Source organism: Pseudorasbora parva, chromosome 8 (assembly GCF_024679245.1).
Source record: "Pseudorasbora parva isolate DD20220531a chromosome 8, ASM2467924v1, whole genome shotgun sequence".
Taxonomy (NCBI): domain Eukaryota; kingdom Metazoa; phylum Chordata; class Actinopteri; order Cypriniformes; family Gobionidae; genus Pseudorasbora; species Pseudorasbora parva.
In genome coordinates, this window is record NC_090179.1 from 20,997,140 (window position 1) to 21,020,663 (window position 23,524).

At 36.5% G+C, this 23,524-nt stretch overlaps 3 protein-coding genes across 5 annotated transcripts; all 3 read right to left on the reverse strand.

Moving 5' to 3' along the window:
• Nucleotides 1-906: 906 nt before the first annotated feature.
• tektl1 (tektin like 1) lies at nucleotides 907-7,834 on the reverse strand. Its single transcript, XM_067450344.1, has 8 exons — nucleotides 7,421-7,834; nucleotides 4,753-5,028; nucleotides 4,499-4,603; nucleotides 3,236-3,392; nucleotides 2,951-3,117; nucleotides 2,133-2,228; nucleotides 1,824-1,937; nucleotides 907-1,094 (listed from the first exon to the last, which is right to left on the reverse strand). The coding sequence occupies exons 1-8, from the start codon at nucleotides 7,685-7,687 to the stop codon at nucleotides 909-911; spliced, it is 1,368 nt and encodes a 455-aa protein (XP_067306445.1). The 5' UTR covers nucleotides 7,688-7,834; the 3' UTR covers nucleotides 907-908.
• A 401-nt stretch (nucleotides 7,835-8,235) lies between these two features.
• On the reverse strand, nucleotides 8,236-17,525 carry si:ch73-95l15.5 (cingulin). Of its 3 annotated transcripts, none has more exons than XM_067450346.1 (12): nucleotides 17,398-17,525; nucleotides 16,500-16,627; nucleotides 15,733-15,923; nucleotides 14,574-15,595; nucleotides 14,339-14,491; nucleotides 12,480-12,554; nucleotides 12,274-12,390; nucleotides 10,987-11,136; nucleotides 10,540-10,707; nucleotides 10,238-10,429; nucleotides 9,427-9,618; nucleotides 8,236-9,329 (listed from the first exon to the last, which is right to left on the reverse strand). In XM_067450346.1, the coding sequence occupies exons 3-12, from the start codon at nucleotides 15,905-15,907 to the stop codon at nucleotides 9,225-9,227; spliced, it is 2,349 nt and encodes a 782-aa protein (XP_067306447.1). In that variant the 5' UTR covers nucleotides 15,908-15,923; nucleotides 16,500-16,627; nucleotides 17,398-17,525; the 3' UTR covers nucleotides 8,236-9,224. The 3 variants fall into 3 exon arrangements, with proteins under 3 accessions (XP_067306447.1, XP_067306446.1, XP_067306448.1); XM_067450345.1 differs by having other exon boundaries at nucleotides 17,247-17,468; XM_067450347.1 differs by having other exon boundaries at nucleotides 15,733-15,939; nucleotides 17,247-17,468.
• A 2,495-nt stretch (nucleotides 17,526-20,020) lies between these two features.
• On the reverse strand, nucleotides 20,021-23,192 carry ppt2a.2 (palmitoyl-protein thioesterase 2a, tandem duplicate 2). Its single transcript, XM_067451659.1, is given in 9 exon segments — nucleotides 20,021-20,436; nucleotides 20,527-20,581; nucleotides 21,007-21,091; nucleotides 21,214-21,297; nucleotides 21,396-21,503; nucleotides 21,602-21,697; nucleotides 21,931-22,084; nucleotides 22,865-22,956; nucleotides 22,959-23,192. Coding segments are annotated over 9 exon segments (858 nt in total). The 5' UTR covers nucleotides 22,999-23,192; the 3' UTR covers nucleotides 20,021-20,292.
• Between the last annotated feature and the right edge of the window lie 332 nt (nucleotides 23,193-23,524).

Here is a 23,524-nt window from a genome sequence, read left to right on the forward strand (position 1 = left end):
GGGCCGTCTGGCCACTCTACCATACAGGTCTGATGGATGGAGTGCTGCAAAGATGGTTGTTCTTCTGGAAGGTTTTCCTCTCCCCACACCCACAGTGAAATGCTGGAGCTCTGTCAGAGTGACCATCAGGTTCTTGGTCACCTCCCTCACTAAAGCCCTTATCCCCCAATCGCTCAAATGGGCCAGGCGGCCAGATCTAGGGAGAGTCCTGGTGGTTCCAAACTTCTTCCATTTACAGATGATACAGGGTATTGTTTGTAGAGTTGAGGATAAAATAATTACTTTAATACATTTTCGAATAAGACTGTAACATTACAAAATTTGGAAAAAGTGAAACGCTGTGAATACTTTCCGGATATACTCTATATATAAAATATATATTTAAAAAATCATCATGTTTAATGATGACAATAATACACCAGCGATTGGTTGAGTAAATTATCACATTTAGTACACTGGAAATAGACTACAGTCTTGTCTAAGACCATTAGTCTAGAGCCAGACCAGACATTTTTACATTTTTATGCACTCTCCAGACCAAGATCATGACTCCAACTCTGCTTAGTGGTGAAATTACATCAGAATTTATAGAAAGACTATAAATTTTAATTTAAGGCTTTGGTTGTGACACAGCAAATCATGAGTCAAAAGGAAATTCTGTCATCTCTAGCGTTGTTCTGCTTGTTGACAAATCTTTAACGTTTTCACGTCTGCCACACATTTTGCATTTTGATCAATTTGCATTTATACTATTATGATCAAAAAAATTTTTTTTTAAATGACAGAAATCATACACTCATTTTGAAAATACCACATGGTACCTTTGTAAAATATTTTGAAAGACCCCAGATTTCTACCTTTAGAGAGTGAAGCACCATCTTTATGATAAAATTGGTGTCAAAAGAGTTTTAACTGGTTACAGGCCAGACAGACTGGGGAGGTACGAGTCTTCGCCGCAGCCTGACAACAGAGGAGTCCACACTGGCAGCGGCACGCTTTCCATACTTGTCATCCTCCAGCTGCTGATGGGCAAACTGCAGCTCTGCAATCTCTTTCCCTGAGGATTCCAGATGTTTCCGGAGCATAGTACTGCCCTGAGAGTACAAGGGAAATGTATTTGTAACTGTAAATGTGTTCAAGTTAGACTATAAACCTACACTACTGTTCATAAGATTGGGATCAGTAAGATTTTTGTTTTAATGAATACATTATGCATTAAATTGTTAGAAAATGCTAATTCCAAAAGCTTTCTTTATCAAATAAATGCTGTTTTGAACTTTCTATTCAAAGAATTATGAAAAACATAAATCTTGAGCAGCAGATGATTTATGAATGATCATGTGACACTGAAGACTGAAAATTCAGAATTGCCATCACAGGAATAAATTATATATTTTTTAAAATATTAAAATAGAAAAGTTATTTTAAATTGTAATGGCATTTTACAAAACTACAGTTTTTTTATTTTATTTTTGTCAAATAAATGTTATCTTTTTAAAAAAAAGAATGAGCCTAAGAGACATTTAAAAAACTTTAAAAATTATTACTGACACCAAATCTTTATATTTCAAAAATATGATGTACTATTTGTTCTCTACATTATTATTAAATTGAATTATAATCAATCATACCGTCATATTTTCTTAATGTATTTAGCCATACTATAACTGCATTAACGAAAAATATATTTTAAAAATAATTTCCAAAAAAGTACAATCCATACAATAAGGTTATAGGGCCCAAAGATTAGGAAGTATTGACCTTAATGATTGACAGATCATAAAGGAATTTTGTGAATGTCAGATTACATTGAGCACTCTGACCTGTGTTAGGAGATCGTATTCTGGCAGCCCAACAACTGAATGTCGTCCATACAACTGAGTCATAGGTCTACCTAATCTCTCATGGCAAAAAATATCAGCACTGCAAACTGGGCCCTGCAGGGAGGCAATGAATTCATCTTCATCAATCAGTGAGTGAAAACGAGAAAAGAATGTTAACATGTAGAATGTAGGATATTTAGTGGCACTTTTAGGTTTTTTATAGTGAACTGTGGACTATACATGCATAAGTGTTAAATTACTTATTAAATGTATAAATTAGCTCCAAAGTGACTATAGATAAAAACACACCATAACTCTGCCAAGACTGTAGCCAGCACACTGCATCTGTCGCTGTTTGCGGTAAATGGCCTGTCTCGTGGCAGCTGAGCTCAGTGTCAAATGATGCTGAGGAGGAAGAAAAAAAGTATAAATGTATACCTGAATACAGTACTTTAGATCAAAATTCACATATTCATGCCTTAAAATAGCTTGTAACTCTACATCCTTTTTTCATTTAGTATTCAGACAGAGCCATGAATATGCAAATTAGCGCCGCCTCCACCCATTCACACCAACTCAGACTCAGAGACCCGCTTGCTCAACTTTTACTTAAGTTACTTAAGTTAACGCTGCAAATATCGCTCTCTACAACGTCAGACACATAACGGTAATTGATATGATTATCTTTGTGCTTCACGTTATCAAACAGCAAATAGTTTCAGCTCGTGATCTCAGTCTGCCTTCTAAAAATGATGATCCTAGAAATGCTTTGAACGTCATATAACATCAGTGGAGAAAGGCATATAGTTCAACTTCATCATAACATTTGTAATACATAAATTACCCACTGTATTGCTTAATGTACCTACTTTTTAATAACAGCAGAAAAATATACCAGGATAACCTAGCTGGCTTCTTTTGAGACTCTTATGTTTCAGAGCGGTTATAGTTAATGATATGCTAAAGCCCGCCCACACGTCTACGTAACGATTGGTTACAAGGTAGTTTGTGATATGTCACGTTTTTGGTTCAAATACGTTTAGAAAATAGCCATGGTTTTAACACCGCAGATATACACAACATTAAAACCCGTATTCCTTTCTCTCCAATGTTATCTTATCACACACCTCCAGGTTGATAGTTTCAGTGATTTTCTTCTGCAGCGCTTCACTGGCTGAATGTTGCATATCTGTTTGCTTTTTGATGACATCCCTCATGACTTGTGAAATGTTCTCTCTGAGCTGCTGAGATTCACGTAGTACTGTTGACGAAGAATCCAAAGCCTGTTTGCACTCTTGATGATGTAAGAGACAGAGAAAGATTAGATACCAACAGTTGTTCATTGTCTTCATACTAGCTTCAAATTTGTATAAAAAGTGTGAGAGAGTTTATATAAAAGTGGCCTGGCGTACCTGGAGTAAACGGTCCAGTGGGGTCAGGTTTCAGTGAGAGGGGTGAAGGATAGGTTTTCACACCCGCTGAGAGTGAGCCATGCTGGGGAAGCAGATCTGTTACTTTGGATCTCTCAAAAGCACAGTCCAACAACTGCTTACTGCTCTCAGCCAAAACCTCAAAGTTGAAGAAAAAAAAAAAATCATTTCAATCCTTTAATTGTATGTAAGTTCAACTTGAAACTGTTTTTATCATATTTTTTTCTAATGTATTCCTATGAATATGATATCAAAGCTGTATTTTCAGCATCATTACTCTAGTCTTTAGTCACATGAACCTTCAGAATTCATTCTAATATGATTTGCTGCTCAAGAAACATTTATTATCAGTGTTGAAAACTAATATTTTTGCAGAAACCATTCACATTTCATTTAATTTTACGCTTCTGTGATTAATAAAAGGTTTAAAGATTTTTTTTTATTTGCATTAATACATAAAATTAATACATACAACATTAAATAAAAATATGAGTTGTTTAAAAATTTTTGACAAACCTCAAACATTTGAATGGTAGTAAATTAAATGTTCTTTAAGTTTCTGTCAAAACACTGACATTTTGTGTGAAAAAATTGATCAGGCATATCAACAGGGGTAATTACCGGTTGATTAGCGAGTAGATCTTTCTGTGGGATGCGTTTTCATGAAAATCGAATGTAAAGAATTTTATCTCAGAATTAAATAGATAGATTAGCTTATAATACTTGTCTATGGGTTAAAGGGTAAGTGAAATTAAATCACTAGTTAATACCACTAACAAGGCTCAAAATAGCCTCACACTAACACAGTAGCATAATGAGGGTCCCTACATGCAAACCGAAGCATTGAGAACTTTGTAAGTGTACAAACAGTTTAATAAGAAGATACTTTATAAACACAGTACATTACGCGTTCACGGACAGGCGCCATCTTGGAAAACGAGGCGCCATCTCGACGAGTCGATCCACAAACGCTGTGGTAAGTGAGCTGGTCTATAGGAATTAAGTTTGTGAAATCTAATTATAAGGACATTTTTATTTGTATTTATTTATTTTCTCTGTCACGTTCAATGTTTTCTTCAAGTCAAATTTCATCACTCAGCACAGCGTTTGTGGCTCGATTTGTCGAGACTGTTTTCCAAGATGGCGCCTGTTCGTGAACGTGTAAATGTATGTTTATAAAGTATCTTCTTAGACTAGGTTCATTTCTCACCGGAGTTCTACTTTAAATATGCAGTAAGTTTTTACCTGTTGTTGAGTCAAAGTCTTTCTCAACATGCTCTCCAGTTCTTGTTTTAGCACATTCAGGCCTCTTCGTTCATTGTGTAGAAGATCATCAGCTCCATCCCGTATCTTTAGTGGAAGCCATGATTTTGCACTTTATTTTTCTTTATTCAAAACAATGATATTTAATATAATTTAAGATTCAAATGTGTATCTCTTTTACTCCTTATGGAGTCATATTAAATTTGACCACCACTCACTATACATTAGCTACTCACGGTCTCTGTCGTGGCTGGTCGAAATGTCCTGCCATCAGAGCTTTGCTGGTTGGCCAGTAATGCTTTTCTTAGACTACGGAGTAATTTCTCCAATTGTTCCCTTTGATGCTCCACCCTGGTGCCCTCCTGTGTGACCCTGCTTGCTTGTCTGCGCAGGTGACCCTCCACCTCTCTCACACCCCGCATGTATTCCCCCACCATACTTGTGCTGACCACTGCACTCTGATTACGCAGGGCCGGCGGGGGAAAAGGGCCACTAATGATTCCAGAAGTGAGCTATGAAAGATAAACAAAGCTAGTAGTTATCAGATGCAATGTTGTATAATGAATTTGTAATAGAATTCTACTGAACTGTAAATTTACATTGAGACAGTTGCATAATTCTAGTGTTACATACATTCTAGTGTCATACCTCATTCATAAGTCTGGGGTCTGTAAGATGTTTTTGAAACAATCCTTCCCTCGGGTCATTTTGACCCCAAAATCTTTTTTTCTTCTTCTTTTTTTAATGTAAAAATTGAGTGCCAAGGCCACAAGTCTTTTGTTGCTTGTTGCACTTGAACCACAAATACACACACACACACACACACACACACACACACACACACACACACACACACACACACACACACACACACACACACACACACACACACACACACACACACACACACACACACACACACACACACACACAGTCGTGTTTCCATGTTTTATGGGGACTTTCCATAGGCGTAATGGATTTCATACTGTACAAACTGTACATCCTATCGCCTTACACTGCCCCTGCCCCTAAACCTACCCATCACAGGAAACATTCTGCATTTTTACTTTCTCAAAAAAAACTCCCTATGTATGATTTATAAGATGTTTTCCTCATGGGGACCTAAAAATGTCCCCACAAGGACAAGGATTTCGGATATTGCCATCTTTGTGGGGACATTTTGTCCCCATAACGTAGGGATTACCAGGTCACACACACACACACACACACACACACACACACACACACACACACACACACACACACACACACACACACACACACACACACACACACACACACACACACACACACACACACACACACACACACACACACACACAAACTGACAGGATTCAAAGAGTTTATGTGGCTGTAATAAAAAAAGTAACACATCCTTCCTTCTCGGGTCCATTTGACCCCTTAGGAATGAATTGAATGTGTGAAATGCTTCAGTATATATATATATATATATATATATATATATATATATATATATATATATATATATATATATATATATATATATATATATATATATGCATAAAATTAATAAAAAAATGCTAAAACCTTAACAAAAAAAGGTTTTTTTATAATGTCTACATGTGTATTTGAATGCATTCTGAAGAGATAAACACAAGAACTGACTTTAGAAAACAGTGGAACAGCTCATTTGCTCCATATAGAGCTAAGGCCATCTAGTGGTAAGAGTCATGAAATATAAAATACGTAAAAAATGTTCTCCGAGGTCGGTAAAACACCTAAATTGGACCCAATGTGATATATTGCGAGCTGATTTGAGCTGGTTATTGCATTTATTGGAGAGTTATTTTGAATTTAAGTAGAGAGAATGTTCTTAAATTATATTATGTATTGATCAAATATAGTATTTAATTTTTTTACTCCAAAAATTGCTGCACTACAAATAGAAAAAATATATTATAAAAAAATAAATTATATATGTTTTCTGGGCAAAAAAAGTATAATTTTAGGACATCAAATAATTTTGACCTGCAAGGGAGGGATGCAATATAATCTCACCAAGGCTGCATTTATTTATTAATCAATAATACAGTAAAAAAGTAATTTTGTGAGATAATATAACAATTTAAAATAACTTTTCTATTGTAATATATTTTATAATATACTGCTTGATTGAAATTGATTTCTCAGTGGTCAGTCTGTAGGGAGGCTGGTAATTGTCCGTTATTATAGGTTTGCACAAAAGGAAAGCATTGGAATATTAGGCTATTTTCTGTCCATCTAATATTTTCTGTCACCATGAAATTGAGAGCGCCACAAAGCGCCAGAAAAGTATTCAAAATATAGCCCAACATTAGTAGGCCTACTCATAAACAAGAATATTACGGATACAAACTTAATGTTATTTATTGCGAAAATATATTAAATGTAAGACATATTCAGAATCATAATAACATAATGCTCCTCCTACCTATACAACAAAAATAACTATCCGCAATTATTGGTGCAACAATTGAGAATGAGGAGCTGTCGTCACGACACAGAGCCCCGCCCCCAGAAATCACGGCACCTCCCCCTTCAAAATTGTGGACACCGCACAATTTTTTTCTTTCAATTTTCTTTCAATTTTTAATACCTTTATTAGTTTATTCGTCACGTGACAGCGAGCGACCATGACGTATCTCCTCATTCTCAATATGGAGAAAACGTCATGACGGCGCAACGCTGCATAAGCCAATCAGAAAACAGAACTGTCCCTTTAAGAATATGAGCATGAATGGAGAGATAATGTATGAATTGTCCTTTGTTGTGTATATTTTCATATGCATATTATTGTTCCCTACTTAAGCTTGTAAATTAATATTATTCAGTTAATTTTTATTTTTATAAATCATCGGTAGGCCTACTTCTGAGGTACTTTACCATACTTCCAGTGGGTTTAGGTTGGAATTCTTCTTTCGTTTCCCAGTCATTACGGTGGTCCTTTCCGAGGCCGCTGTTCATGCGGCTGCGGTAGCGCGTGGATGAGTGCAGTTGATCTACGTGCGTTTGACGCGTCAGATCCTCGGCGCGCAGAATGGAGCGGACAGTCGCGTCCCTCCAGCCTTTTGATCCCACAACCACAGCCGGAGGAGCGGACTTGATGGATAGCTTCATGGTCATGGTACTGAACAACAACAGCTTTACCATCGGTGGAAAACTTCGAATAACTCCAAATTGTTTGGGTTTAAAAGTGTTGTTGTCTCCAACGCAACAGTTTCTGAAGTGACCGGGGACGCGCACAGAGCTCTGATTGGGTAACGCGAGACACACTAGTAAATGAGCGTCAATGGTTGCAGTTCATTCAGATCATTCACACTGCAACTCAATCAGTGGAGATCCTGTTACACGATGAGAACGGATAGTGTGCTGTGATAGAACAGACGCCCTAAATTAGTCCGTCACCCCATATAAATTATTAAAATAAAATAAGATTTGACGGATGGAGGCATTACAAAAATGTATTAATAGCATTAATATCTGATATTACAAGGCCTACAATACACATTAAAATACTCCATACTTTGTTTAAAATGTATCTAATATATATATATATATATATATATATACACACACTATATATATATATACACACACTATATATATATATATATATATATATATATATATATATATAGTTAAAAATATATCTAACATAAATAAAAGTCCAGGTGCATTCCAGAGATAAGTACACAAAATTTAGATATTTGAGGCTTTATTGTCAATTAAACCCCTGAGTTCTCAAGAAAGAACATTTAATATTTCAGATATAAAAGAAAACCTCTAACAAAACCTTTAGAACTGCTAAACCCACACAACGTTGAGGCTTCATTTTAAATGTGATTTATGAGGTATGCACCAAATTGTGGGGGGGGGTTCCAGCTTACCCAAATAAAATAAGCACATTAAAAAAACGTCCTTTTTCCAGACAGTCTGTAAATCCTTCTAACAAAAGATTGCACATTTCAGTTGGGACTATAACTGCATCTCAAAAACAAATCAAAACAAGAAAATATTTATAAATACAGGACAAATAAAAGAGCACATGGAAAAGAACAAGAGGGAAAAGATAAATCAAACAATAAGAGAAAAGCAGCATTCAACATATTCAGCATAATCAATAAAACAATTTAAACATTTAATAATAATAACAATAATAATAATAATTAAAGGCTGTGGGGATTGTAGGTTATGGGAAAATAATTATAAGATAATAATAAGCAAAGAATGTATGAGTGATGAAAAGGCACGTGTGTAACTATGTAAATCTTCAACCACAATATGACGGTGTGGGAAGTAATCAGAACATTTTATGGCTGCATTCAATCAAAATGACTAAAGCAATCTGTAATGGTCCAGTCATAAATTCATATAAACTAAAATAATATTTCATTATATACCCTCAACCTCCTCAAAAGTTCAGTTGAGAGCAATATGGTAGAACATAAAAATGGCACTATTCACAACTTACTGTACACATTAGCCTGTCTCATTTCCTTGACTGAACTAAAGAACTACAGTAAGAATTTAACACAAGTGAGGATCTGATTCAGCTTCTAAACATTTAGTGCAGCAAACTGAAAGATATCTGAGAGAATTAAGACATGGCAGTCAATTAACAATATACTTGTGCAGTTCAGTATAAACAGAGTATCATTAAACTCTCAGCGTGTGTTTAATTACGCTCTCACAGTGTGTGTTTGAGGGCTGTCTTGGGTCCAAGTCTGCTAGAGATGTTTTGCTTTAGCTCTGATAACACGCCATCCCGCTCCTCTAACTCCAGAAGAACTTGCTATGAAGGGCAAACCAAAAATATCACATCATTAATTTGTGCTCGAAGTGAAATGTACACACATACAGTCAGTACAGGCTCTATAAAAGTTATTTACCTCTATAAGTTTATCTCTCTTTTGAAGATTGTCTCTCAGTTTTCCTTCTTCAAAAGCCCTCTCCTTATTTTCCTTCTTCCACCCTAGTTCAGCCTCCTTCTTCTCCTTGGTTTTCTCTCTCAGCTCCTTAAGTGTGTCTTTGAGTTGCTCTGATAGGGTGGTGATGGCACGTTTGTGATTTTCTCTTTGGTCCTGAAAGAACATGGATGCGTGTTAATGAAAACTTACAAACGAGATCTTGAGAGTGCACTGGTTTGGAAGTTTAAATAATGGCCAGAAAGTGATTACTGGTAGTGATGCAGCAAAATGTTATATTTTAAACCAAGATGTTTCTATGCTGTTTTCAGTTGATGTGTGTACAAAACTTCACTGAGCATTATTTGTAGTGTGCCTACTGCCTACCATCCAATAATAAACAATAATTTTGTGCTTTGTACTTTTGACATGAAAAAATCTAAGCCATCAAATCTCTTCAATTTTATAATGAAATTAAAACAATAAATGCTGTTTTAATACTCTCTAATGGGGTGTGAAAGATTATGGTATAGCGCCAATGTTCATTGCTACATTTTTACAGTTTTATTTTCGGTTTCAATGTTTCAGTAAAAAAAATATTTCAATGCATCATTAGTTACTGGTGATAGCCAGAGCAATGTTTGTACACACCACTAGGTGGCACAACTGCTTTTGTGTTGTATTACGAAATAGAAGAATTTCAGATTGAGATGTTCAGGACACTAAAAACAATTAGCAATAAGTTTTGAAAAAGTCACAATTGTGGAAAAATGTATTTGATTTGATCAGACGTTACCAGTAGGAGATTTTCAGCATAGGTTAAGGCAGAGGAAAGTCTTGAGATCTCCCGCAACATGCTGGTGCTGAGCTCCTCTCTATCTCTGAAGCTGGCCACAAGCAAAGCTTCTTTCTCTCGCAGTTGATTGACCAATCCAGCCTCAGCTCCACCCCCATCCAATCCCCGTCCAATCAGAGAGTCAGAGAGTGCCTATGAGGAAAAAGTGAATAGTTGACTATTGGAAATTATACATTAACTATATCAACTGCTCTTTGTGAGAGGTCAAATCAGACAGCGAGAGGGAATAAGGCCAAATCTACCTGCACTTCTTTGCGTGAACTCTCAAGTGCCTCCTTTAGTTGGGAAATATAGTCTTTGTTATCCTTCACCAGTGCAGTCAGGGCTGAATCTCTCTCTTTCCACACTTCCCATTCTTTCATCATCTCCAGTTGGGATCGATCGCGCTCTGAAAGCTCGACACGGAGGTGCTATTTGAAGATACAAAACATTGATTTTCTTCTCAAATAAAGTTGAAGGCCCAATAATTTACACCATTTATTGACTTTGTTTTCACAATGTTAACCGTTAAAACTATTGTACAACTAAAAACATTGCATTTTAAGAGCTCGGTTTTCTGTAGAAGTGCCATCAATGGCTCATTTACTAAAAAATGTATAGCACTCGTGTATAACAGCAGCAGGCTAAATCACCAAGTGATTGAGTAAACATATGTAGCGTTGAATTAGAGCACTGTTTGTTTAACTCACGTTAATTACATCCTGGTTACACTGGAGCACAGTGTTGAGTGTGATGAAGTCTCTGTCTCGCTCTCTGCCAGCGTTTCTGACGGCCTGCAGCTGTTTCTCCAGGGCTTTCTCTCTCTCGCTTGCATCTGACAGCTGAGCCTCTAAGACTGCCTGATTAAAGTGAAGTAAGATACGGTGAAGTAAGATTTAAAAAAAAAAAAAAAAAAAACCTTTGTTATGCTTACCTAAACATCATTTATTTGATTAAAAATATAAAAAAACATTAAAGTTGTAAAATTATATTACACATTAAATAAGTATATTATTTTAAAGTGTAATTTATTCTGGTGATGTTAAAGCTGTATTTTTAGCATCATTACTCCAGACTTCAGCGTCACATGATCCGTCAGAAACCATTCTAATATGCTGATTTGATGCTTAAGAATAATTTATTATTCTTTATTATTATAATAATAATTTATTATTCTATTATTCAGTGTTAAAAAACAGTTGTAATGCTTAATATTTTTTAATTTATACAATTAAAAAAACATTTTTATTTGCATTGATGCATGTTTACTAAAAGTATTAATTAAAAAAAAAATGAATTACAAACCTCAAACATTTGTATGGTAGTGTACATAAAAGTCCTTTAGTTCTTTAGTATAATTTTATGGCATCTTATAAAAGAAACTGTCAAAACTGACATTTTGTAAGAAAACATGCATGGGCTTCAGGCATAATATCTTAAATATGCAGCAAGGCATATTTTAAAGTCTTTTTCAACATGCTCTCATTGTCACGTGATCATTCAGGAATCATTCTTATTTTGTGACTATCAGTTTTGAAAACTGCTTAATATTTTGTGGAAATATCTAATACTTTTTCTTAGTTAAATAGAAATGATTCTTAGATCAATAGAAAGCTCAAAAGAACAATTTTTATTTTAAATACATTATGTATTGTTACATTATGATGTTTACACTCACTTCTGATTAACAATGCATCTTAGGTGAATAAAGCATTAATTTGTTTACTAAAAAATATATTAATCCCAAACATTTGAACAATAGTGCATATACAACTGAGAAAGAAAAACATCTATATAAAAATATATAAATATATAATATATTTGTTTAATTATTATTATTTATATATATTTGTATTATTTTTTATTATATGATGCCGTCAAGAGGACAATTGACTCAAAGCGACTAAATAATGTTTTTATTGACTTTTAAATAATGCCATCAATTTTATGATACGATTAGGGTTATTGATTATAATTTGTCTTAATTTATAACTCACCTCACGTTCACTGCGTGTATCAGTCACTGCACTGGCCAGTTTTTTGATGAGTCTGTCAGTGTCCTCTGATTCCACTCCCTGCTCAGCACACAGCGTCTGGATCAAAGTCACACATTCCTGAAGAGGGGAGAGCACAGAGTTCACCGACCTCCACACAAACTGTTTTTATCCTGAATCTATAATGAGTTTATCAATAAAGTACTCACCTGGATTACGTTCTCTCTGCTGTGTAGTGATTGGCTGAGACTGTCTATGAGGTCATTTTTATTCTTCAAACTGGTCTGTATGGCCAAAACAGATCAGATAGGTATTAGTCTCACAAACAGGCATTATTCCCAGCAAGATGACTCCATGTCATGCCTGAGGGACAGTTCATGGCATTGTGGCTACTTGTGACTGCATTCCACTAGTGTTATATAACTGCTATTACTTCACACAATGAAAACAATAATTTAATATCCTCAACCCAGCAGGCACCAGTGCTATAAAATACAGCACTCTGTAAAATGTTGAATTAAGGTAGATCATAAAAGAGCGGTTACATACAGTGGCCACGAGAAAAGTATTTGGACACTTAAGTCACACTTAATCCATTGCATTATATAACACCACATCAAGTTTAGCTGTAAACAAGTGCTCAGAAGTACTCAGACTTCTCTCTTCGGATACATTTTTTAAAAATGAAGTGAAAACAACTGGTGTCAAGATGATTTTTAGCTGATGTATGTATGGGTAAGTAAGGAGCCGTTCACACAACACCATTTGAGGGACTGAAAATGCAAACTTTAAAAACGGGTTTCAAAGTGCAAGTTTTTGAAACCGATACAGTTATCATCTCTGTGTGAAAGTACAAAAACAAGAAATTTGTGAAAATTATGCTACAGTTTTTCTTTTACAAGATTACATCGCCAACTACTGGCCTGACATGCATAATACAGTGTTTTTAGCCGCTATCGTGGATCCGTGTGAACGAGGATCGTTTTGACAATGTTGTCTTCTGTAAGTGAAAAACACAGAAAAAAATTGTGTATTATCAGTTCTCCTCAGATGAGAGAAAACTTTGCTATTTTGTCATTTAATGTAATGAAGGCCACTGTATGAATTAATGATCCTTGATATTTAGTTGAAAATATACATTTAATACATGACTAACGCCGCATTCACACGGGGCGTAGGCGTTAACGCTTGACGGAGGGCGTGGCTGAAGCTGGGTGCTGACGCGATCGTCATAGTGACAACAGCCAATCACATTAACTTGCCGCTTGGACCAAAACACAACACAAAAAGTTGGTTGTATGTGCGAGTGCGATTGCCCGTGTAGTTGTTGTCAGCGCACTGCACAGGTGCACGAAGCTGTTAAGTACATTAAATCCTGAAAAGGCGCCAACAGCGGGAAGAATATCACTTAGTGGTCCAAGAGCTGCGTCTGGATTTTTAACGGTCTATGGTCTGGATGGTTCACGGAGCAGTAATGAACGCAATTGGCTAGCGTCTGCTGTAGGATATTTGCATACGGCGATCTGATTGGATGACGCCTGCGCTGGCGCTTGAAAAGTTGAGAATTCTTCAACTTCTGCCGCTTGCAACGCGAGTGAAGCGCCGCGACGGAACCCACAATTCAGTTCGGCAACGGATGATGTCACCCATTCAAAGTAAATGGGAAGCGTTAACGCCTACGCCCCGTGTGAATGCGGCGTAAGACTGAAGCGAGAAAAAGATTGAAGTGAGAGAAAAGCACATCAAAATGCAAAAGCTGAAAAGCCTGTTATGAAAGAAATGGCAACTAAAGCCCAGGGCAAACTCCTCTGGTTTGGGAAGATTCTTGGAGAAGGTGTGTGCGCGCGTGGGCAAACCTAATCTTTTAAAAGACATCCACACACCTTCTGTAATATGCCCTATACAAGGCATCATTTGAAACCAAATTAGAAAGCAAAAAGTCAACAAAAGATTAGGAGAAGGTGCGTCTCAGGCGTGCTGTGCTACGTCTCTAAAACACAATGCACACAGAGCATACTTCATTCCACCATGCCATTAAACTTAATTATCCCGGCCTCGTCTGGCTCACCACTTGTGGAGACTTCGACTGCTTGGCAGGAGCATCAGTTGCTGGTTTGTTGGTCTCCCTGAGCTGAGCCTCAAGAGTTCTGATGCGAGCCTGAGCTTGAACGAGTTGTTCACGCAACTGCTTCACGGCAAGGTGCACCCGACCTGCAGACGACTGAAAAAAGAGAGATAAAAATTAACATCAATTTATGAAAAAGCGGTTAAACATTTTTATAAAACAGTCCGACATGCCTCACCTCTCTTTGTAATGGCATAAAGTCATCTTTTAGCTCCGTCAGGATGTCGTTCTCTTCTTCAAAATCATCCTCCGTTCCATTGTCCCCCTCTCCGAAATTCAGGACCCTCACTAACCCTGCTTTCAGCTCTACCTCATCCTTCCCATTCTGCACGTCCCCTCTGCCCAACACAGGAATACGACTTCCAGCAGGTGACCTAACTGGCTTTCCTTCAATTCCCCTCAACTCTTTGAAAACTGCGTTTATAATGGCCGAATGTTCCTCTGGCCAAGCAAACACATCAGTGCCATCTATTGAGTCCAGCGATTGGACGGAGGTAGTGCGGGATCGAGAACGCAAAGAATGACAGGAACCGGACAGCGAGGCAGGGCTTGACCTGACAGATGGCACACTCAACCAATTAAGAGGCATGCTGCAGGATTTGTCTCGAGAGAGGCCCAGTGACGTGAAGGCTTCATCGGGCAAGTGACGTGGAATCCCACAAACGGACTCATAGTCCGAGTCGGACACCCTCAAGGAGTCACAACACTCACACTTCTTGCCTTGATGACACCGTTTCCCGGTTTTCCTAAAATATGGACATGACTCGGCTTTCTCGGACCACCATTCGTACTCAGAGAGGGCCATGTTGTCCCTCAGCATTTCACGGTATCCTTCCCCTACGGAATCCTTCCTGTCCCCTTCATCCTCACTGGAGCTCCCTTTTCTCTTTGAACGAGAAGGGTGGCGCTGATCGTACAGGCTTCGCACCCATCGCCTAATCTTGTCCCTTTCCTGAGTGAGTTTCTGGAGTCTCTCACTCGACAGCATTCTGACTCGGGAGATAACGGTGTCGAACTTGAAAACTCGCTCCAGAACAGACACACACTTGCCACATAAAAACTCCCCCTGACCAGCCCCACGTGGTACAGGCTGCTCTAATATGTGTGTCAGCACACAGAGCAGGTCGATTCCTTTCGTAGGGGTGAGCAGGCCACGAGATTTCGAGAGCGAATGGGAGGAGCTGAGAGATAAAGTACTACCTAGAAATAAAAAAAGAACATAAAATTAATTATGCAGCAATATGCATTTTTCCCCTTAGTTTTATTTGAACATTTAAAAAAATTATTGAAAATCAGTAACACCAATCAAAAGTAGAAATGTGCTCTGCAGTTCATACCCCATGGGCTGCTTTGTGCTGATCTGGGCAAGCTTCCCTTGCTAGAAAAGTCTGTTGGGGTCTGAGGTTGTGCCCCCTTTCTGTTCTGACCTGCATACAACCATCGCCGCTGGTTACCCTGCAGGTCACTCCCACAGATGCGGCATCCTTCATTTTTACCTCGCGTAGTCATCATAAATACAGCAGGTGCCCTATAATAATAATAAACTAATAATAAATAAATATTAAGAGTTTTTTTATTTTTTTATTTTATTTGTTTATTTGTCAGGGACAATGCAGTGCACATTATTACATACATAATTATCATAGACAAGCCACAACAAAAAATGTGTAGATGTGTTGCATAAAAGGTTTCTAGCCAATAGGCTAATTTGCAACCCCAGTCCCTGGTCAGGCCTTTCTAAAAACATATACCCAAATTATAACCACATTACACAAGACAACACATCATATCCCACACAGACAATCCATTAGAACTAAAATAGCTCAATGTCCACATATTTTATTTTCTTTCAGCCAGAATTTCACCTTTCTATTAAATGTTTTCAGGTCCGTTTCTGTTTTTATTTCTGTTGGTAAATCAGTTTGGCTATATCATACCAAATAAAAGAAATGCACAATAGGTGCTGGATAAAGCCAAGGCAATGATATCTGCTATAAAATAAGTTAAATAATAATTTAAAGGGATAGTTCACACCAAATAATAATCATAATATAATATATACACACATACATACATTTTATTTATATATATTTTCTCTACACACCTGAGCAAGTCTATCAGTAGTTGTACTGTATGGTTGTCCTTTGACTGGGGTGAATCCAGTGAATGACAGCCCACTCTCCTCTACTGACAGTCAATGTTTACATGGGCTGGGCACATTAACCTTGAGCACTAAACACACACACACACACACACACACACACACTTCAAAATCTGATTATTTACTCAATGAATTTTGAAAAAATATAAATGCTTTATGAAAACAAACTTGATGACATAATTTAAGTTGATGCTACACTAGCTTTGTTCACCCCCCAAAAAAAGATTCATCAAAATAATTTACTCTCATCATGTTTTTATAAACCTGTATGACTTGCTCCTTTCCTTGGAACACAAAGGGAAATGTCAGACACAACGTTAGGACTGACAGCCACAGTCACCAGCCACTGTCCTTGCAACTTTTCAGTGGCTGTCAGTCTGACTAACATCTCTGTTCCACAGAACCAAAGAGCTAAAGATTGGAACAATATCAGATGTCACTAGTATTTATTCTTTTGGGGTGAACGATTACTTTAAATCAAATCTATGAAAGACTAACACGAGCGCTTTCAATTCAAGGCGCAGATTGAAAACATAAATAAATTATGTAAAAGTGACGCGTTGGCAGAGAACTTTCCACACGATGACTAATCCCAGCAACCCGGTTATACTCTCGTGTGCTCATTCAAATATGATTTTAAAACTTTAACCCGCGCTTTGAACGCTGATATGATATGAACGCGATACTTACTTTTGACTCCGATGTCATATGACCCTGCAGAGGACAACACATGATATGATAGACCAAACCACTCTTCAACACTGTCGTCAACTGGCTTGATAAGTTGCGAGAATCGATTTTATCTAATTCCAATCGCAAACGTACAGCTCGAGTCGCTTACCGAAGCTCAGGAAGTGTTTCCTCGGTCTCGACCAGGAGCTCTCTCGCGCCGCGCGTCCGCTCTACCTTGCAGACGTCATCATAAATACCTGTTTAAGCACGCAGCTGCGTGGCGCACTCCAGCTGTTGCACAACCATGCGCGTTACAAACGAGACCTAAATATATATATATCTATACTAGATTTAATATATATTTATACAAGATATTTCTATTGTAAGTAAACAATAGAGTTTTTATTTATTATTATTATTATTATTTTTATTATTTGATGAATCTTACTTTAGAGTTTAGATTCATCAAATAATCCTGCAAAAAATGAATAAAACATAATAGAATATAAGAAAAATATTAAGCAGCATAATTGTGTCCAACATTGATAATAAATCAGCATGTTTAAACGATTTTTTGGGGATCATGTGACACTGTAGTAGACTGTAGTAACGGTGATGAAAATGCATCGTTGCATCACAAAAATGAATTACATTTTAAAGTTTATTAGAATAGAAACACATTATTTTAAACTGCAATAATATTTTGCAATATTATTATTTTTTTCAGTATTTTTGATCAAATAAATGCAGGCTTGATGAGCATAAGAGATTTCTCTCAAAAAACATCTTAAATAGTAACGTTTCCAAACTTTTAACTGGTAGCCTAATATGTATAAAGAAATAAATAAAATATTTAGATGTAGTAGGCTATGTGAACCCCTTGCAAAATCTGTGACAATGTGAATGCTTTTAACTAAATAAGAGAGATATAGATACAATTATTTATATTTCACATATTCTGCAAGCAGTTCACATACTTTTTCTTGCAACTGTGTATATACATACATTATATATATATATATATATATATATATATATATATATATATATATATATATATATATATATATATATATATATATATATATATATATATATATATATACAGGTCCTTCTAAAAAAAATAGCATATTGTGATAAAGTTCATTATATGTAATGATAAAAATTAAACTTTCATATATTTTAGATTCAGTGCACACCAACTGAAATATTTCAGGTCTTTTATTGTTTTAATACTGATGATTTTTTTTACAGCTCATGAAAACCCAAAATTCCTAGCTCAAAAAATTAGCATATCATGAAAAGGTTCTCTAAACAAGCTATTAACCTAATCATCTGAATCAACTAATTAACTTTAAACACCTGCAAAAGATTCCTGAGGCTTTTAAAAACTCCCAGCCTGGTTCATTACTCAAAACCGCAATCATGGGTAAGACTGCCGACCCCACCCTGTCCAGAAGGCCATCATTGACACCCTCAAGCGAGAGGGTAAGACACAGAAATAAATTTCTTAAACGATATAGGCTGTTCCCAGAGTGCTGTATCAAGGCACCTCAGTGGGAAGTCTGTGGGAAGGAAAAAGTGTGGCAAAAAACGCTGCACAACGAGAAGAGGTGACCGGACCCTGAGGAAGATTGTGGAGAAGGACCGATTCCAGACCTTGGGGGACCTGTGGAAGCAGTGGACTGAGTCTGGAGTAGAAACATCCAGAGCCACCGTGCACAGGCGTGTGCAGGAAATGGGCTACAGGTGCCGCATTCCCCAGGTCAAGCCACTTTTGAACCAGAAACAGCGGCAGAAGCGCCTGACCTGGGCAACAGAGAAGCAGCACTGGACTGTTGCTCAAATTTTGCATGTCATTCGGAAATCAAGGTGCCAGAGTCTGGAGGAAGACTGGGGAGAAGGAAATGCCAAAATGCCTGAAGTCCAGTGTCAAGTACCCACAGTCAGTGATGGTCTGGGGTGATGTCAGCTGCTGGTGTTGGTCCACTGTGTTTTATCAAGGGCAGGGTCAATGCAGCTAGCTATCAGGAGATTTTGGAGCACTTCATGCTTCCATCTGCTGAAAAGCTTTATGGAGATGAAGATTTCGTTTTTCAGCACGACCTGGCACCTGCTCACAGTGCCAAAACCACTGGTAAATGGTTTACTGACCATGGTATTACTGTGCTCAATTGGCCTGCCAACTCTCCTGACCTGAACCCCATAGAGAATCTGTGGGATATTGTGAAGAGAAAGTTGAGAGACTCAAGAGCCAACACTCTGGATGAGCTTAAGGCCGCTATCGAAGCATCCTGGGCCTCCATAACACCTCAGCAGTGCCACAGGCTGATCGCCTCCATGCCACGCCGCATTGAAGCAGTCATTTCTGCAAAAGGAGTCCCGACCAAGTATTGAGTGCATAACTGAACATAATTATTTGAAGGTTGACTTTTTTTGTATTAAAAACTTTTCTTTTATTGGTCGGATGAAATACTGTATGCTAATTTTTTGAGCTAGGAATTTTGGGTTTTCATGAGCTGTATGCCAAAATCATCAGTATTAAAACAATAAAAGACCTGAAATATTTCAATTGGTGTGCAATGAATCTAAAATATATGAAAGTTTAATTTTTATCATTACATTATGGAAAATAATGAACTTTATCACAATATGCTAATTTTTTGAGAAGGACCTGTGTGTGTGTGTGTGTGTGTATATATTTAAACACACATCTTGCAATCATTATTTTTTTATTACAATGACATTTTTTACAACGATTTATTTATCATTAAAACTAAATTAGACCTGTATTATCTATATAAATTGAATTTGAAAAAGGACAAAATCACCTGCTCATAATATACAAACTGATTTTTACATAAATAGAAAATGGCTAGACAACTACTGCAGAAAATCATTAATTGTGACAGATAATAAATGATCACATTCTGTTATAGCAAAGAAAATATCTTAGGTAATTAATAAGAGTCATAATCTTGATTTGGCACAAGACATGATTACTTTTATAGGATTGTGCATATGCATGTGAGAACATCAGTTTCTTTCTTTCCGTCTCTGTAGATTAGGTGAGCCACTTGTCTATGCAATTCTGGTAGACTGTGAGGTTTGAATGCCAGGATGTATGTTTAACACCAGGGACGACACACTTGACCACGGCTCCTTTTGAGTTTAATGTTTTCAGGCCAAAAGCATCGCTTAGATACCACTGGGGAGAGTGAAAAATGGTTAGGATAACTAAACCAGCAAATAAAAACCATGCCTTGAAAATGACCACAATAAAAACGCTTCCACTCACATCCTGCTTTTCCATCTCAACCACAGTTTCATTACTGTCATAAAAGCCGAAAATACTGTAGGGAAAAAAAGAGATTAACAGTAAAAGATATGAAACTAGTATTATTCGAGACCTCAATTTAAGAGATGGCAAACTTGCTATAATAAGGGAACACATAATCCTATAAGACCTTTTAAAGTTCAAACGTCAATCTAAATATTTCTCAAATTCATTCCGGTTGACTGAACTGCCACAGATTTAGTATTTAGCTGCATGTAAGGCATGTCAAACTCTGATAAACCTTAGAAGCTCAATATCATGATAAAAAAAATGCAGAGCAAGGTTATTATTGTTAACTAAATTATTAAAAACTTTTCTACACTGTATAAAATATGATCAATAAGTATAATTGTATAAATATAATATATAATTATATAATTTATAATAAAAAATAAAAGCTCATTCAAATAATAATAAAACTAAACCAACTGATGCAGAGACCTTGACTCCCATGGTGTAATAACGCCGTCATCTGGTCCGCCGATCAGCACCAGCGTCTCTATGCGCAAGAAGCTGTCTCGCCACGCTGCGAGGGAACAGACGCATACAATACAACATGACTCAGAGCCACTGAACTGAAAATGCACAAAAATCTATCTCAGCTGCACATAAACACAGGTGACCAGAAGTCATGTAATCTTAAATGACCTGTTGAGTGTGCATGCTCTATCTCTCCATTCAGTGGAGCCAGAAAGTTGCTGCTCTTTAAGAATCTCTCTCTTTGGTGTGGATCTGCAGAGAAAAAAAGACGAAGGATAAGATGCGCTGTAAATCAAATGAAATGCAGAACAGTGAACAAATTCTTTTGTGAAAGTGACACATCTGCTTACCATTCCAGTAGTTGCAGATAGATATTTTTTGTCCACATGTAGTGTAACAAAAATGGTACAGTCTTGACTTGATAAATTTAGGTAAAAAGTATTTCAAATAACATGAATCTGTAAAAGCATGGATAAAGAACTTTTTTAATGTGTATATCGTTTCTGTAGAGAAAAAGAGATGTTGTGGTGAGTAATTTAGGGAGGATTGGACTGACCTCCATACTGGCCGGCTAGTGGCGAAGACAGGACTATCAGAGAGTGAACATTGTGTTCAGGAAGGGTAGCAAGAACTCCTCGACATATCAAACCACCTGAAAAAATGAGAGTTAAATTACAAGAGTCAAGATTACACTACCATTCAAAAGTTTGGGGCTAGTAAGATACAATTTTTTAAAGAAATTAATACTTTTGTTCAGCGAGGATACATTGAATTGATCAAAAGTGACAGTAAAGATTTTTAAATTAAAAATGTACTGCAAATAAATGCAGCCTTGGTGAGTGGTATAACAAACATCATGTGATTAGAGTTATGAGTTTAGATGACCTTGTGAGAAGCATATGAGATGGACACCATCTTCAGCGCTCTTCATGATGGGTCTGATGGCCTCCTTGAAGTCATCTACCTGTTGCCACATTGGTTTCATACTGGCAATGTAGTCATACAGGGCTAGCGTGGTCACATTGGTACCTGGATGAGACTAAAAAGTGAAAAGAGAAGTTGGTAAGTTTCATCCTAGATAAAAAAGGAGAACTATGTGCCAAATGTGGTGATGTGAAACAACTTAAAAAATGCTTATGCAACTCAGATCTTAGATTGTGGTTTTAATAAGGCAGGTGTTTTTTTCTGCATTTTTAAAACACACTTTTGACCAAAAATGTACATCAAAAATGTTATGTAAGTTGTATATATATTTTTTACCCATTTTACCTAAATTTTGAATTTACCCATTCAAAATGTTATGCAAGTTTTATGTCATTTAAATTAAATCTGTAAAAGATTTGTACACACACACACACACACACACACACACACACACACACACACACACACACACACACACACACACACACACACACACACACACACACACACACACACACACACATATGTTATGTAAGTTGTATGTATATATATATATATATATGTATTTGTTATATATATATATATATATGTATGTATGTATGTATTTGTTTTATATATATATTATTAACAAATATATATATATATATATATATATATATATATATATATATATATATATATATATATATATATATATATATATATATAAAAATACATACAACTTACATAACATATATGTGTGTGGGTGTGTGTGTGTGTGTGTGTGTGTGTGTGTGTGTGTGTACAAATCTTTTACAGATTTAATTTAAATAACATAAAACTTGCATAACATTTTGAATGGGTAAATTTGGGATGGATGGATGAATGGGTGGATCGATATATAGATAGATCTTACCTGACTGATAAATCTCGCCAACATCTCGAACTGTTTGGGTCCATCAAATATCCCGTGAACAATAATTACTGGTCTGTATCCCACGACGGAAAACAGTAATACAGCACATATAATAACACATGGTGTGCAGCCATCACTTATCAATCCCCCCATAGATGTACTTCTTCAACAATGTCTTAAAACAATCACTAAACTGAAATCAAATAGAATTTCGGCAATTGTATTTTTAAAGAGTGTTATATGAGACGCCAGAGATGTAAGCCTATATCTTAGACGTTTATGGTATCGTTGTTCCGCTTGTGATGGTTTGTCAGAGGTGAAGTGATGCTTTCATAGACCGCTTCCTCTGTCTCATCAGTTTATCGGAAGAAATGAAAGCAACACGCAAACATTTCATATTGTTATAAGAGAATATTTCACATTGTTTACACATTTACCTCTTTTTTCTTGAATGCTATCGAATGAGATACAAGAGTGTCTAGAACTTCAGCTTTTTTTGCTGAACAAACTTTGCTGAGCACTGCATCTACTACTTAAAGCTACTCGTCATTGGTTAGACTCGTACATGTTGTTTAAAAATATTTAAATATTTCACATTTGAACATTCTTTAAAATTTGCATAAAATGAAGCAAAGTTTATTTACATGTTATATTATGGTC

Coding starts and splice junctions, on each gene's coding strand:
- tektl1 (XM_067450344.1), bottom strand. CDS start 7,687: ATGGTAAAGCTGTTGTTGTTCAGTACCATGACCATGAAGCTATCCATC. Junction 5,029..7,420: donor CTAAACCCACTGGAAGTATG/GTAAAGTACCTC, acceptor TATCTTTCATAG/CTCACTTCTGGAATCATTAG. Junction 1,095..1,823: donor AATACGATCTCCTAACACAG/GTCAGAGTGCTC, acceptor TTGTACTCTCAG/GGCAGTACTATGCTCCGGAA.
- si:ch73-95l15.5 (XM_067450346.1), bottom strand. CDS start 15,907: ATGATGACTACGCGAGGTAAAAATGAAGGATGCCGCATCTGTGGGAGT. Junction 12,391..12,479: donor GCAGAGAGAACGTAATCCAG/GTGAGTACTTTA, acceptor TCCCCTCTTCAG/GAATGTGTGACTTTGATCCA. Junction 11,137..12,273: donor ATACACGCAGTGAACGTGAG/GTGAGTTATAAA, acceptor CACTTTAATCAG/GCAGTCTTAGAGGCTCAGCT.